This window comes from Gossypium hirsutum, chromosome A10 (genome assembly GCF_007990345.1).
Source record: "Gossypium hirsutum isolate 1008001.06 chromosome A10, Gossypium_hirsutum_v2.1, whole genome shotgun sequence".
Classification (NCBI taxonomy): domain Eukaryota; kingdom Viridiplantae; phylum Streptophyta; class Magnoliopsida; order Malvales; family Malvaceae; genus Gossypium; species Gossypium hirsutum.
Window position 1 is genome coordinate 80,063,230 of NC_053433.1, and position 16,834 is coordinate 80,080,063.

General features: G+C 34.7%; 1 protein-coding gene and 1 non-coding gene across 2 annotated transcripts; both read right to left on the reverse strand.

Annotated features, from left to right (window-relative positions):
* Positions 1-83: 83 nt before the first annotated feature.
* Positions 84-4,131, reverse strand: LOC107895592 (protein GAMETE EXPRESSED 3). The gene is made up of 9 exons (XM_041078863.1): positions 3,837-4,131; positions 3,413-3,739; positions 2,958-3,204; positions 2,591-2,875; positions 2,416-2,502; positions 1,796-1,828; positions 1,653-1,712; positions 1,257-1,399; positions 84-768 (listed from the first exon to the last, which is right to left on the reverse strand). The coding sequence occupies exons 1-9, from the start codon at positions 4,119-4,121 to the stop codon at positions 169-171; spliced, it is 2,067 nt and encodes a 688-aa protein (XP_040934797.1). The 5' UTR covers positions 4,122-4,131; the 3' UTR covers positions 84-168.
* A 9,813-nt stretch (positions 4,132-13,944) lies between these two features.
* On the reverse strand, positions 13,945-14,051 carry LOC121209090 (small nucleolar RNA R71). Its single transcript, XR_005904207.1, has one exon. It is a non-coding gene; the product is annotated as a small nucleolar RNA R71 (small nucleolar RNA).
* Positions 14,052-16,834: the final 2,783 nt, after the last annotated feature.

Below are 16,834 nucleotides of genomic sequence, written 5' to 3' on the forward strand. Positions count from 1 at the left end.
GTGTTCCTGGCTTGTAAATCTATGGTTTTTTTTTTTCAGTAATATTTTCTTAGCGTAACTTGCAAGTTTTAACCTAAAAAAGAGACTCATAAAGTTGGACTTGTCTGAATTTATAGAAATTTTGTTCAAGGCTCTGCTGTGTCATTAACATTAATTACACTCTAGTTTTCAGTTTAATGAAGAAAAGGTCCTCCTCTTTAACCAAATGCTTCTGCTACTACTTGGCACGGTTTTCACCCCCTTTCCCTCATCTTGAAAATTTTCTTCCCCAGATTCTTGCTCAACAAACAAAGATTCCGTATACCCTTTAGAGCTTGAAGCTGGTTTTAATGGGCTTCTTTGATATTTTCTCCCAAGCTGTTCATCATTACTTGAACTTTCATCTTCAATGGCAGCCTTTCCCTTTCCCTTGACAACATGCTCCTCTTCTACTTCGGAATCTGAAACATATTCTCTCTCACCGCTGCTTCCTTCAGAAGATGTATTGCTTAATGTGTAGAAAATAGTCACACTTCCTTTCTTTGCCCTTTGGAAAGAATAGCTCGGTCTTCCTGTATATAATGGAAGAACAGACTTTGGATTTGAAACTCTTTCATCTCTGCCTAAACTGTAGGTTGTGGAGAGCTTTCTCTCGATGCCTTGCCTTTCTCGAACCAGTTTGCCAAGTTCTTCCTTTGTTTCTTCAGTGGCTACTGCTTCCTCAGTAGCCTTATGCTCAAGCTCTGTAATTGTTCTATCAAATGCTTTCTTCTTAAGTTGAAGAGATCTCTGAAAGGACCAAACAGAAAAGCATTTAGTTTATATACTGTTAACTTCTTATTTTATCAATTAAAAGATGGATATGATTGTAGATGTTCAAATGCACACTCCAGATTTATGGAATGTTGATGTTCAAATTCAAACTGCGGATTTATTGAATGTTATAATAGCAAAAACCGACCGACTACTGAGTTAAAATCCAGGTTCATAACTGAGTTTCTGTTTAGGATGGTTATTTTTGGCGCAGTCGATAAGTACTCTTATCAACCTGTGTATCTTTGCCTTCTCTACCATCTTTCTGCTCTATCTCAGTAACATATTGATCTATAATATTTGGCAATCATCTATCATGTTTCCTACGGTCCACTTTCAGATATGGGCATTGAGAATTTTCCACAAACATGAAAAACTTGAAAATAAAACTTGATGACACTCAACCCGAATCCAAATAACATAGATAAGAAACAAGTTTGAGACGAACTAAGATTAAAACTTACCCGTTTTTCTAGAAAGCGTCCAAGGTCTTGATCTTGAAGCTTCTTCTTCCTCCAGAAGACACAACAGAACCGCACGACTACAGCTAAAACTACCAGGATTATGGACTCCAATAACAAGAAGAGAAATATGGAACTTCTATTACCTGGAAGTGAAGCGCCAATTTAGCTCTTTTTAGATTCTAGAGTTAAAATTGATATTGTATTTATATCATATCTCTATATCATAATCAAGTTTAATATAAAATATATTCATGTTTTTATTAGTTAAAATTGATATCGTATTTAAATTACATATCATATCATAATCAAGTTTAACATATAATATATTCATGTTTTTATTATATAAATTTTGATACATGTATTTTTCATATTGGGTCAGAAATTGCCGATAATTACCGGTGTAGACACTTTGGCGCTTGCGTGTTCCTTGGGAGCAGCTGGATGCAAGCTTCAGAGCTGATGACAGGGTCAGAGATCTGTGTCAAATCACTAATTAAAGAAACAGAAAACATGACAAGGTGTTCAATACGAAGAATTACCCTTGCTGCGACAAGATAGCTGGTTGCCAATCTCTGAAAAATCCAAAATACTAAGTTTAATGACACCATCGCTTTATTAAATTTCTAAACAATTTAAGCTATTCAGTTCATAAAATCCTAGGTATGTGTTTATATAGTTAAATAAGCATTACATCACACTTTTTTGAATGATTAAGTTCCATCTATGAGAGCACTAAACATTTAGAGCCATGGTAATGGTTTTGATTAAATGAATTAATTTTGTGTCTTGGTGCATATCCAGACAGAAGTATAAGATATTTTAAATTTATGGAAAAACTAGAAAAATGAAGTTTTTCTTATATTAAAATGAATGGTAATAGTTATCTATCCTACTGCTCTTATTTTTGTTAAAATACTCAATGTCTAATGCATAATGCATCCAACACATACATGGAGTTCTAAACATAGGTATGGGATATACTCCAACACATAAAAAAAAAACTAGAAAAAGTTAACAATATCTTATATACTTATATGGGCACTCGCATCTCAGTAACAAAGATGATGTTCACATGAAAATATTGGTTTTAAAAGCCATGGAAGTAAGATATGTATGAACTGAAAGAAGCAGGTTACAAGAGCAAGTCGAAGAATCTTACTCGAAGCAGTGACAAAAGCCAGAAGCATACCCTCATCTACTACAAAGTTCTGCAGATCACTCTGAGACAATGAAGATAAAAAAGGGCCTGATAAAATCAACCATAAAAAGACACTAAGAATGTAAATCCACTAAACAATTGAAATAATGATGATTAAAAGAAAGATATAAATCACCATGATTGCTTTCAGACCAGTAGATTTTGCCAGTAGATGGAACAATCAACGTAAAGATTGAGCTTTTCGGTTTCATTGCAGAGACATGAGAGAATTGGTCGTTTATATGGATAACCTTTTCCTCCATTTCTGTCTGACAGAAATATACTGCATATCCAGAGCAGTCGAGGAAAATGCTAAATTGGATCACAGAATCTAATACAGCTGCTTTAGGAAATTTCTTGAGAGTGCCAGTAGGAGAAAATGAGTATAAAAATCCATCCAATGAACCAATTGTCACCCAACCTGTTGTTTTCAATTATGAAGTTAGAAGCAACAAAAGGAACTATGATAACATAAATTAGTAGGGAAAGAAGTAAAACTTGACCATAAGAATCAACCACGGGTGAAGATTCTGCAGAACTCAGTTGTCCGATACTGGTCTGCCAAAGAACATTCCCTGAAGAAACGTCTAGTGCCAAAATAAGAGACTTAACCGGTACAGTAACATATAAGATGCCATTATTTCCTGGTGTAATAGTGTAAAGCTTATCAAATGAACTTAAGTCCTGAATCCATTTAAACTGTGGACTTCGAATCGACAGAGAATAAAGTTCCCCTTCAGTATTTGAGATCTGCATATGCCAAAACATGAAAACATCATCCTAGGAGGCAAACTACAGTCTTATATTAGGAGATCCGGAATTTCATCAAAGAGTTGGTAGTCTTAAAATGCTTATGCATTTTTACGTCGTACTGCATGTTCAAACCATTTTAGCTTAGAAGAAATTACCATCAAAAGATGAGATTATTGTTTGTAGATTATAGGTGAGCAGACCTTACATAAACACTAGCTTCGCATTGATCAATCACGGGGGCTGAAGCAAAATAACAATCCGAAACATTTTTCCAGCAACCTTGCCTGTAACCATACTGATCTATCACTGGTCCAACACTCCAAAGTAGTTGTCCTCGCATCAAATAGGCAAACAAACCCCGATTTTTGACATTGATGATCACAGATGAACACAACGTACTTACTGCAATCCCAACAATTTCATCTCCTCGTTGACCTGGTCCAGGATCAAACAGAACTTGAACCGCAGGTTCTGAAGTTCCAATTTTCATTATATTGATCCGGAGTACCCTGTTTTCTGCAATCAAATATATCTGCCAATATTTGACGACATAAACAATCACTGCATTCCAGCAAAAGAAAATTAAAAGAACCGTTTTAAATTAGTGAAGATTTTTGCTCAATTATTACCTTTCCTCTGCCACCATGAACTGGGGCTTTAGACACGTTGCATTCGAAACCCAAAGGTAAAAACCAAGCTATGGAGCCATTGTTTTCAAATGCTAATAACATATCCTCAGAACAAGCATAAATTCTTCCACTATCTCCGATTAAAGGTTTGGAAAGCCTATCACCGCGATTTCTGAAACGTTCTTGAGCGGAAAACAAGTGTGGATAATGTGGGTAATTAGGGAACCATGTCGACTGAGAAGCCACCATGAAGAGGAAGAAGATAAGGAAAAAGGTCGCAGGCATTGAGAGGTTTTGGAGAAACTACAAATATTTGAATTTTGAGGGACAGGTTGATCAAGTTCCGACTTTCATATCGTGGAGAATTGAACAACAAAAAACGGTTTCTTAACTGCCTGTTTTGGGCGGGAAAGCAAAGTTAAACTAGACGGCCCCTCACCGAGCATGTTTTTTCTAGTTATCAATATTACAAAATATCATTTAATTAGTCAATTTCTTTTAATTACCAACTTTTATATCGCTCACCAAAAAATAACACCATAACATAGTTTTCTTAATCCTAAAAATTTATACATTATAATCTTAATTCTAAAAAATCTCTCAAACCTTTACTCATTATGTAACTTGATCTTTTTATAGTTTTACTCTCTCTCTCTCTTTCTTTTCTTTTCTTTTCTTTTTTTAACTCTTTCAGCTGAAAAACTAAAAAAAAATAAAATTATCAGCTAGATTGAAAATATACCAAAAATAAAAATATCCAAAATCATAAATTTCACTTTTTTTCATTGTTTTCTCTTAATATTTTAGTTCTCCTCTGTTGGATTAAACATTAACAGTTGAGATGATTTAATCTTCGTCAATTCACTCTTTACTGAGTTTATAAGATTTACACTTGAATTGTTTGACATTAGTTCAATTGGCTCTTGTTATTTTCATCTTTATTACCGTCTTTGACAAGCTCAAAAAGCTTCACCACTCATTCATTTATTTATAAGAATATACATTTGTTTTTAATTCTAATTTACACAATATATTGAGTAATATTGCCGTGTTAAAAATAAGATAAAATTAGGAAATGTATAATCATTTAGGGTTAAAATTTTAAAAATTAAAATTAAATTAATAAATGTGTAAATATTGAGGGCTAAATTTATTATTATGTTGATTTTAAAAGTTGTCACCTGATCTTCCCATTAGCCATCTAGCGATTATTGGCTGGTTAAAAAAAAGAGATAGTTATTGATTATTTTATAATTTTTTATATTTGAGTAATAAAAAAATTAATAGTAATTTATAATTTTTTTTTATCTTTTTCCTTCTCAATCTAAAAAAGAAATTGAAAACACCAGAAGTCAGTTGTTTAAAAATCTTATAAAAATGTATAAATTTATAGATGATTAATGTATAAATTTTACAAAAAGTAAAAGACTAATTCTGTTACATATTATTGGGTGAAAGAAAATTTTAATTTAGAAACATGTTTATAAAACAATTATTCAACAATCGAATGTGATAAACCATGATTATTCTCAAATTTAATCTTTAGATATTTTGCGTTAGTAAAACGTTTTAGATAAAAATAGCAAAAGTAAAAATATTAAATTAATATTTATTAGTTCATTAAAATTAATTTTTAAATAGTTTTGCAAATCAAATTTAAATCGAATTAATTTATACAACTCAATTAATTACATGAATGTCAGTTATATATAGTATAAATATTTTACTCGTGAAAATCTAAAACTTGCAAATTATATGAACATTAAATTAGAGAATTAAAAAAAATATGCTTCCATTGTTTTTAATAAAAATTTTTTGAAAAATGATTTTTTTTAAAACCAATGGATGTTTTAAGCTTTCGAATCTTTTTAGTAATAATTTTTATTTTTATAATCTTAAATTTTGTTTATTTGATTACATTTTATTTTTTTATTGCAATTCATTTTAATTTAATTTTTTTTCATTTCTATTTAAAAAAAAATACATACCAAAATCGTTTTCACTATTTTTATTATCCAAAACAAGTTTCTATTTTCATTTATCAAACATATTTTCCAATTTTCAAAAAATAGAAGTAAAAATTATAAATGAAAATATTTTCTGAAACTAAACACACCCTAAACTTTTACGGTGTTTCTATTTTGGTCAACTAATTATAAAAATTTTCAATTTAATCAATAAAATTTTTGAATTCATTTTTTTAGTCACCATGTCATTAAGTTGACATGACCGTTTATTTCTCGGATAAACTACATTAATAATCATTCAACTATGAGAGTGTTTCTATTTTGATAACACAATTATAATTTTTTATTTAATCATTAAAGCTTTTGAAATTAGATTTTTTAGTTACCATGTCATTAATTTGATAATGGAAGTTTGACGTGACTTTTTTTTCCCTTCAAATTTTATACGTCCTATCAATTTAGTCTCAATTAGTAAAAAACCAATATATTTAGCCTTAAAAATTCTTACTAGTATTTGGGTTAGAAAGTTATTTTTGTATTTTTTTATTTAATGCTAGAAATATTTGAGTTTTATTTTGTACTGGAGAACCACTATTTTAACATAAAAAAGTATTTAAAAAAATTTCGACAACTTATGATTTTTCTAGTATCAAAAACTAAAAACATTTTAGCATGAGAAACTGGAAAATCTTTATGAGTATTCCTATTGAATTTCATCAATTAAGAACATAAAAGAATAGGTAGTAATAGGTGTTAAGTATGACTCATATTTCAGTCAAATTTAAGAGATAATTTCCCAGTTAAACTCTATTTATTTGTTTCAGTCGAACTCTGATTAGTCTACATTATTTTATTATTATTTGACTTACGAATTTAGCCTATAAATAGGCTCTTTTACAACATTAGAAAATACACCCATTAAAGATTAGAACTCGTAACACTTTTGGAGAATTTTGTGTTTACGTTTTGAGGGTTCTTTGTTTTCGGGTTTCAGGGTTTAGTTTTTATCTCCATCTTATAGTTAAATTACCTTTACCCATGATTTTTTATCCTCTTTGGAGGGGTTTTTCTACATTAAATTTGTGACATTGAGAAGTTCAATTGTGTCACAAATTTCAATCTGTGGCAAGTTTGGATGATGGCAATTCTAGTTCAGACCAACTTGAAAAAGGTCGTTACTAGCAAAAGCCTGAGAATCTAGATCAGACAAAATGGGAAGATTTTGATGAAAATGCCCTATTTGCAATCTAATTGTGCCTCGTGAATAGGGTATTGCAGGAGATATTATTGGAGAAAACCTCATCTGCCTTATAAAAAAGGTTAGAAACTCTTTATGGGACTAAGCCTCTAGTTAACCGTTTAGTGCTGAAACAACATTTATTTGTGTTTCGCATGAACAAAAGTGAGCTTATTAGAGATCACATTAGTCAATTTATCACTCTTTGGAATGATTTAAATAATGTTAAGGTTAAGATTGACGATAAAGATCAAGTTATGCTATTATTGTGCTCTTTACCCTTTCTATACAAGTCTTTCAAGGAGACCCTAGTTTATGGCAAAGACAAACTCTCATTCGAGGATATGAAGGGTCGTTTGTTGAGTTAAGACAAACTCGATAATGAGTTTGGTTCAGATAGCAAGGTAGATAGGCAAGCTTCTGTTTTGGTAGCATCAAACAAGCGAGACAAAAGGTGTTGCTATTGTAAGAAGTTAGATCACGTCAAAGCAGATTGTTATAAACTACGAAATAAAATGGCTGCTAAGAGTAACGAGGAAGATATAGCTAGTGCTAATTTGGCCGATGAAAATGGTGATGATTTCTTGTTAGTGCCAACGAGTGATAGCTCCGAGCTTACATCCAAGTGGATATTAGGTCTAGGATATTCTTTCCACATGCCCAACAGAGAATGGTTCTCCACATACAGTTCAGTTGAAGATAGAATTGTGCGCATGGTAAATGATTCATCCAATAAGGTAATCAGTATTGGTATTGTTAAAATTAGGATGCACGATGGGACGATTAGGACACTCTCAGATTTCAGGTATATACCTGATTTTACGAAAGAATCTCATCTTCTTAAGTATTTTAGATTAGAAAGGATGCATAATCAACATCAAGTCGAGTGGCATTAAGGTGTCTCGTGGAGCTCTCTTTTGGTAAAAGGTAAAAGGACTGAAAATCTTTATATTCTAGAAAGTTCTACAATGACTGATGAAATCGGGCATCCCTCGTCCGTTACGGAGTCGAAGTCAACTCGTTTAGAGCGGAGGCAACTTGTTTATAGAAGGGAAAAAAGTATGCCCATTTCTTTGAAAAGATGTTTTCTTTTGGATATATGTTTTGAAAAGTTAGTGCACTATGTTCGTGAAAATCAGACCCGGGTTAGTTTTGATTTGGTAGTGCACAAGTCAAAAGCTAGAAGTCTTCCAGCTTCTAAGCACAAATTCGACTCAATTAATTCTCTGCATAGTTCAAGATAGACTCGTGACGGGCTTTAACAAAGATGGCGTTGTGGAAATATGAGTCAAGGTGGAGATTTGTCGATTATGACTCACATTTCAATCAAATTTCAAAGAAAATCTCCAATTAAACTCTATTTATTTGTTTCAGTCGAACTCTAATTAGTCTAGATTATTTTACTATTATTTAACCTATGAATTTAGCCTACAAATAGGCTCTTTTACAACATTAGAAAATACACCCATTAAAGATTAGAACTCATAAGACTTTTGGAGAATTTTGTGTTTACATTTTGAGGGTTTTTTGTTTTGGGTTTTGGGGTTTAGTTTTTATCTCATCTTTTGTACTCTTCGTTCTTGTGCCATTATAGTAAATATATCTTTACCCATGGTTTTTATCCTTTTTGAGGGATTTTTCCACGTTAAATTTGTGTGTTCAATTTCTTAATTTTTTTTGCTATTTTTTACTTGTTCGTTGCTTAATTGGGTCGAGTACTCAAAAAATAGAAACAAGAAACAAAGAAGAATAATCTTTGATTCATGACATTCGAGGTACAATGAGTGTGTTTTTATACATTGATTATAATAACAAAGGAATAGCTAACTAATAGAAGAATGAACTAATTAATTGGAAGTAGTTAATCTATTTAAGTAGTTACTATTGATATTCCCTCTACGTTTCCTTGTTCAAAAATTTCAAAAGAAACAACATTCAGCCTGTGGTGAAATCAAGAAAAGGCACCAATGGTTGTGGCTTTGTCAGCACATCAGCCACCTGATCATTTCTAGGTATATGATTTACTTGAAGCTTCCCACTTAATACATTATCTCAAACAAAATGTAAATCAAGCTCCACATGCTTGACTCTGGCATGTATTACTGGATTTGCAACTAGTGAGATGGTGCTCGAGTTATCACATAAATAACTGGAACACACTGTAATGGTACTCCTATTTCATTTAGTAAGATTGAAACCATGTAACCATTGAAATGTAATTTTCCAAACTCCTATACTCAGCTTCTGTTATTGATCGAGAAACAATCCCTTATTTTTTTATGACTAGCCAACCAAGTTGTTACCAAGATAGACATAGAACCTAGAAGTTGACTTTTAATCTTCAAGAGAACTCACCCAATCAGTGTCAAAGAACCCTGTCAAAGTTACCATTGAAGGTTGAAGTACCAATCCATGATCTAGTGTCCCTATTATATACCTCAAAATTCATTTTACTACTATTTAGTGCATATCATGTGGTAAGTGCATGCATTGACTCATCTTATTAACAACAAAAAAATGTTTGGTCTCGTTAAACATAGGTATTGAAGCCCTCTAATTATTTGTCGATATTGGATGCCATCTTCAAGGGGTGAACCATAGGTGTGGCCATTGGCTTTGCTTGTCCCATTGTTGCCTTGTCTAATAGACCTCGTGCATACTTGTGTTAAGAAATATGCACATTACCACTGTGTTGTGTTACTTTTAGACCGAGAAAATAACTAAGATCTCACAGGTTCTTTGGTGAAAACCGATTATGCAAAGACTAAATGATTGCTTCAATGTCTGTGTTGGAATCTCTTATGAGAATTATATCATCCACATATATTAGTAAAAAAAAATTGTTACTAGAAGGGGTATTTTTTTAAAAAAAAAGATGAATTTGCTTCGAATGACTGGAAACGTAACTATTGAATTAAGAAGTCATGGAGCTTCTATATCAAGCTCTAGGAGTTTGTTTAAGGCTGTAGAGTGCCTTCTTGATTTTGCAAGCCAATAAATTACCTTTTCATCAATAAATTTGAACCCCGGAGGCTGTTTCATATAAATTTCTTCAGTGAGACCCCCATTCAAGAAGGCATTGTTGACATCCACCTGTTGGAGCCACCATTTGTTGGATACAACCAAACATAGAATTGTTCTAACAGTGTTTGCTTTCACCATTGGACTAAAAGTTTCATGATAGTCTATACCTACAGCTTATGAGAAAGCTTAAGCTACAAGGCATACCTTTTTTCGAGCCACATTACGATCTAGATTCTTTTTGTTCTTGAAAATCCATTTAAACTTGACAAGTGACATGTTAGAAAGGGGAGACACTAAGTCCCATGTACCATTGCGAGCCAAGACATGCAATTCATCATACACTGCATTATACAAGTATGGAATACTCATAGCTTTATGGATGTTGGAGAGTTCAATGGGGCTAATGGTGGTAATCACAGTGTATGCCTTCAGTTTAAATATGTCAGCCTTGCTCCTGGTAACTGTAACGCATAGGTTTGTGCAATTGTACACGGTCGTTATCAAGTAATAAGTAAGTAAAAAAGTTATCGTCTTCACGGGGACTGTATTTGTTAATCAAATAATTTCAAAATTATGAATTTACAAGTTGGTAAAGAAAACACAATAATTTTGAAGTGATAGATGTTAAAATTAAATTAATTAACTAGATGTAAATTAACCTAAATGCAAATGAGATGAAATAAAATGCAGGGTGATGGTTTAGCAACAATTTCACAAGTTCAACAACAATAACATGAATAAGCTAGAATAATTACAACACTTGACTCAATTCATTTTCATCATGTTTAACAATGTTCGAAAAATATTTCATGGCTACTCGATCGTTCATTAACTGGGAATTTCATATAAGTTCAACCGAATCTTATACTTAGAAAAATATGCATAAACCATTGTCATAATTTAACTAAGGATTCTGTAACACCCCTAACCCGTATCCGTCGCTGGAATAGGATTACGAGGCATTATCAATCAATATACATCATATAATATATATAACTCATACATTTATGCATTCATATTCAAATACCATTCAACACAATCACATTGTCCCTTATTAGGGCTATGAGGCCTTAAACATGCTTTAAAATTGTTTCGGGACTAAATAGATATCATACGAAAATTTTGAAAACTTAGTAAAATTTCAACCATACAGGGGTCACACACCCGTGTGAATGAGCCGTGTACCCATCACGGCTTTAGACACGCCTGTGTCTCAGACCATGTGAAAACAGGGCATACATATTGACTTGGGTCACACGACCAACCACACGTCCGTGTGCCCTTCGAAATTAGGGGGTATACTGACTTATGCAACACGGCTGAGTTACACGCCCATGTGCTAGGCCGTGTGCCAATTAGGGGGTATACTGACTTGTACCATACGATCAGTCACACGCCCGTGTGAGACTGTGTGGAGCATACTGACTTCATTTTAATAGTAACACCAGGGGATACATGACCGTGTTACATGACCGTATGTCACACACGGCTGAGACACACGCTCGTGTCTCTGCCCGTATGGACAAAAATAGGCCATTTGCAAGGCTAATTTGCCACCATTATTCATGCACACCTAAACATCGACCAAATGTACCATTCATACAATATCCATTTCAACCAAATCCAATACTCAATTCAATGCCTTAAATACTTATCAATTCAACTTCTAAAATCATACCTTATCAAAGAATTTCTCAAGCATTTAAACTCCATAATTCAATTTACCATGTTCATACCATACACGTCAAAATAACCATTTCTATTAGCCAAACACACATTAACACTAACATCATTTACAAGCCAACTCTTATGGCTATAAACACAACCAAAAATACCACATCTAGCCTATACATGCTGATAAACCGTAATTTATACATATTTTTATCCCATGCTTAGCGCATTTACGGATGATTTCTCCTTAGATTTGGTGAATTCGATGCTCTTAATCCTTTAATTTCATGTTTTATACTTAGGTGAGCATAGGAGAGTAAAAAGAGCGAGAAACGGGCCGAAAATAGAGAAAATAGACCCACATAGGAAAACAACACAGCTTGGACTTCCTCACACGGGCGTGTCACACGGCCGTGTCAATTTGGCAGGATCGAAGCACGACTTACACGGGTAGACCACATGCTCGTGCTTATTTAACAGCCTCGACCACGGGCTGGAGTAATCGCATACGGGCGTGTTCCTACCGAGCCCAAGTTTAGTCCTATTCGGAAAAGGCCAATTTTTAGGGTTCTTAGGCATTCAAAAGCCTATTTAAACCCTTGAGGAGGCACTTAGGATGGGGGACACAGAGTAGGAAGCAAGGAATTACTCAAGGAAAGCCGATTGATCCATCTCAAGAGCTGGATTCATTATCAAGACTGGAGATCTCCCTTCAAGTTCCTTCGGGAGTTTTGGGTTTTCTTATGTTTTGTTATCTTTATGCTTTTGAGATGTTTTCTTTCATAAATATGAACTAAACCCCCTAAATACCTAAGGGGAATGAAACCTAAGACAGATCTTGTTATTATTATCTAAATTGTATGATCAATATTTGACTTATTCTTGATTATATGTTCTTAATTCTTGTTTTAATATTCCAGGATATTGATTCAAGTTAATGCTCTTATTCAGAGGAGGAATAGACCCTGTTTAAGAGTAAAATTGTCATAATTAAGTGAAGTTGCTTGCACACCTAGAGATAGGGTGACAAGATTTTTCCGGATTAGGTGAAACCTAATAAGGGAATCCATAGATCGAGTTAATGCAATTCTAGGGTGTTAATTAGAAAGAGATTTCAATTATTCAACCTAGGGTTAGACGTTATTAGTCTCGAGAGAGATAATAATATAACTTAGGGATTTCTACGGATCAAGTCAAATGAATAAATCGTCTGATTCAGAGTCAAATAACAAGTGAAGTTTAGGTGGATTTTTCCTTAGGTATTGTCTCAATCAATCGAATTTTCCCAAAAGTATTTTCCCGAATTCTCTTTCTGTGCATTCTTAGTTACTAATTAGTTTAGATAACCAAACCTCTTAATTTTTAGGCTAGATAATAAAAAGGAAGTAAATACTAGTACTCGTAGTTCCTTTGGGTTCGACAATCCAGTCTTGTTGAACTATACTATTGTTCGATAGGTACACTTGCCTTAATCGTGATAATAAGTTAGTCTCAAGAAAGTTTCATTTATAAATCTTCAGAACCTGTTACGAATATCACGCATCAAGTTTTTGGCGCCTTTGCTGAGGAACTAGGATATTAGGAAGACTCGATTTTTATTACTTTAGCCATTTTACTTTTATTGCAATTTAAATTTTTATTTTCTAATTCTTCATTTATTGTCTTCGAACAGGTTTTTCTAGTTTATGACCAGAAAAAACCCGTCAGAACCACTACTTTTTTACGGTGAGATCGACCGCACAGTTCGCAAAAACCGGAGAGAAATATGGTGAAGCTTAAGATACACAGAGGACGAGCAAGAGGACGATACTTCAACCACAACCGAGGAGATGACTGAAAACCAAGAAAATCTGCTACCGCCTGTAATTGCTGCTGATCCAGTAAATTAGAATCCTGCTCCACTATCTATGTATGATTATGCTAAACTTAATTTAACAGGAACTGAATCAAGTATAGTTAGACCTGCTATTGCTGCAAATAATTTTGAACTGAAACCTAACACAATTCAAATGATACAATAGTTTGTTCAGTTTGATGGTTTGCAGGACGAGGATCCCAACGCTCACTTGGCAAATTTTCTAGAATTTTGCGATACCTTTAAAATTAATGGCGCTTCTGATGACGCCATTAACCACGAGAGTCAATCACTACTTGGGAACAAATGACCGAAAATTTTTTATTAAAATATTTTTCGCCGGCTAAAACAGCCAAATTACGTAATGATATCTCTACTTTTGTGCAGATGGATTTAGAAACACTCTACGACGCATGGGAGAGATACAAGGACCTTTTGAGAAGGTGCCCTCACCATGGGTTACCGCTTTGGCTACAGGTTCAAACGTTTCATAATGGCCTGAATCCTTCGACTCGGCAGATGATTGATGCAGCTGCTGGAGGAACTATCAATAATAATACACCTGAGGCGGCTTACGAATTTATTGAGGAGATGTCACTGAATAACTATCAATGGCAAGTTATGAGAACAAAGCCGACGAAAGCAGCCGGTGTTTTCAACCTCGACACGGTTACTATACTATCTAACCAAGTAGAACTCTTAAATAAAAAGATTGACGGTTTGTATGGTTCTGCCCAAGTACATCCAGTGATGAGGTGCGATTCGAATGGAGGAGTAGCATTCACAGAATATCAACCCTTCAATCCTAGCATCGAGGAGGAACAAGTCCAATTTATGTGTAACAATAACTCTAGACCCAAAATAACCCATATAGTAACACTTATAATGCAGGTTGGAGGAATCATCCTAATTTCTCGTGGGGCGGTGAAAGAAATTAAAGGCCACAACATCCTCCGGGCTTCCAACAACCACCCTACCAATAAGAGAAAAAGCCGAACCTTAAGGAGATGCTAACAAAATTCATCTGAGTGTTAGAAACTCGTTTTCAGAATATCGAGACAGCACTCAAAAATCAACAAGCATCAATTCAAGGGATCGAAACTCAGATTGGACAGCTCGCCAAGTTGATTTTCAAACGACCACAAGGTAGCCTACCAAGCAACATTGAATCTAACCCAAGGGAGAAACTCAACACAATTGCAATTCAATATGAGGAAGGGTTAGTTGCAAAACCAAGGCCAAAAACAGTGGTAAACAAAGGTAAGAATGAGGTAGGCCACAATAACCCAAAGTCGATGAGTACAGAATATAAACCTCGTGTGTCATACCCCAATGCGACAAAGAAAGAATAATCAGACTAACAATTTGGTAAATTCCTTAAACTTTTAAAGAAACTACATATCAACTTACCGTTTATTGAAGTCATTTCGCAGATGCCAAACGCAGTCGAGTTTTTAAAGGAGCTTTACGAAAGTTGGATGAGGCGTCGCATGTGGAATTGAATGCAGTTTGCTCAACCATATTATAGAATAAGCTACCCAACAAATTGAAAGAGCTAGGGAGTTTTATGATTCCTTGTTTAATTGGTAGTTTAGATGTTCATAATGCATTGGCTGACTTAGGGGCGAGCATTAATGTTATGCCTTATAAAATTTTAAACAACTAGGTCTTGGGAAACCCAAACAAACTAGGATGAGCATTCAATTGGCTGATAAAACCATTAGATTTCCTAGGGGTATCATTGAAGATGTTCTTGTTAAGATCAATAAATTTATATACCCAGTAGACTTTGTTGTTTTAGACATGGAAGAGAATAGTGACCCACCTTTAATTTTAGGATAACCCTTTTTAGTGACTGCTAGAACCATTATCGATGTTGGCACAGGTGAACTCACACTTTGTGTGGGAGATGAAACAATCACCCTTCAAGCTCGTAATTCGAGTAAGACATCAAAAATTGAAGGTGGTTTATAAATTATTCTATTAGTACTGATCATGTGGTGAAACCCTCTGTGCAAAAAAAGTTATGAAGAACGCATATGAGCCGTGTTCAAACAACAACAAAAGACCTACTTTTGAAGAACGAAGGCTACAAATCGATGAGTTAGATGAATGACAGATACAGAAATCGAGAACACCCGATAAACCAAAACTGAGCCAGGACGAGCTTAATACCTCACCAAATTAACTTAAGGTTGGAGACAAAGTACTACTAGATGCAGTAGATCCTCGCATTACCACTTCTGAACCTAATGAAGAAATTCCTCTTACGGTACTCAGTATTTTCTCATATGGTACAGTCAAGGTAATTCATCCCAAATTTGGTACTTTTAAGGTAAACAATACTCATTTTAAACCTTATGTTGATAAAGTTGATAGCAGGGATGAGAAGTGTAAACTCCTCACACCATTTTAACCATGCAGAAGAGCGGTAAGTCCAGCTTAAGACTATAAATAAGCGCTTCTTGGGAGGCAACCTGAGCATTAACAATAATGACTTATTTAAATTATAGTTTTTCACATCTTACCTATTAACTAAGTCTTGAAACATAGGGTTTTCCATCCACACGGCCAGGCACACGGGCGTGCCTTAGGCCGTGCTCACACCATAGGTGGAGACACGACCGTGTGATACGGCCTGTGAAAATAGGGTAAGATTTTTCCCCAACACGGGATGCGATAAATTGTCACGGCTGTGTGACATGGCCGTGAGCGAAACTGCCAAAACAACAAGGGCATGAGACACGCTCGTGCCTTGAAACCGTGGTTGAAACTGAGAATGTAACATGGGCGTGCGACACGCCCGTGCCCTCCACCCGTGGTCAACACTGTCAAAATGAACACGGGCGTGGGAGAAGTGAATGAAGCAAAACACGGTCATGCGACACGGCCGTGTGCATCCACACGCCCAAGCAACACGGGCGTGGGCCGAATGTCGAACGCGTCCAAATTCAAAATTCGCAAAACACACGGGCAAAAAATTAAGGCACACGGGCGTGTCCCAAGGCTGTGTGCCCCAAAATCTATATAAACCCCTCAATATTCATCATCTCCCTCCCTAAAAATCCCTAACCCTAGCCCCTGCAACTCCACACGCCCTACCCCCATGCCCGTACGCCGTCTACAACACCGATTTCGACGCCCTAAGTTCTTTCTTTTTGCGTTTGTTTACTCTTTTCTCTCTATTTTCTCAAAATATGTTGCTTACTTCATGATTCATTTGCTATATTGAACTATTTTTGAA

Bases quoted from the DNA above. Each gene is read 5' to 3' on its own strand.
- LOC107895592 (XM_041078863.1), bottom strand. From the start codon at position 4,121: ATGCCTGCGACCTTTTTCCTTATCTTCTTCCTCTTCATGGTGGCTTCT. The intron at 3,205-3,412 runs GTAAGGTCTGCT...TGGCATATGCAG, and splicing joins AATGCGAAGCTAGTGTTTAT to ATCTCAAATACTGAAGGGGA. The intron at 2,876-2,957 runs GTCAAGTTTTAC...TGAAAACAACAG, and splicing joins ACCCGTGGTTGATTCTTATG to GTTGGGTGACAATTGGTTCA.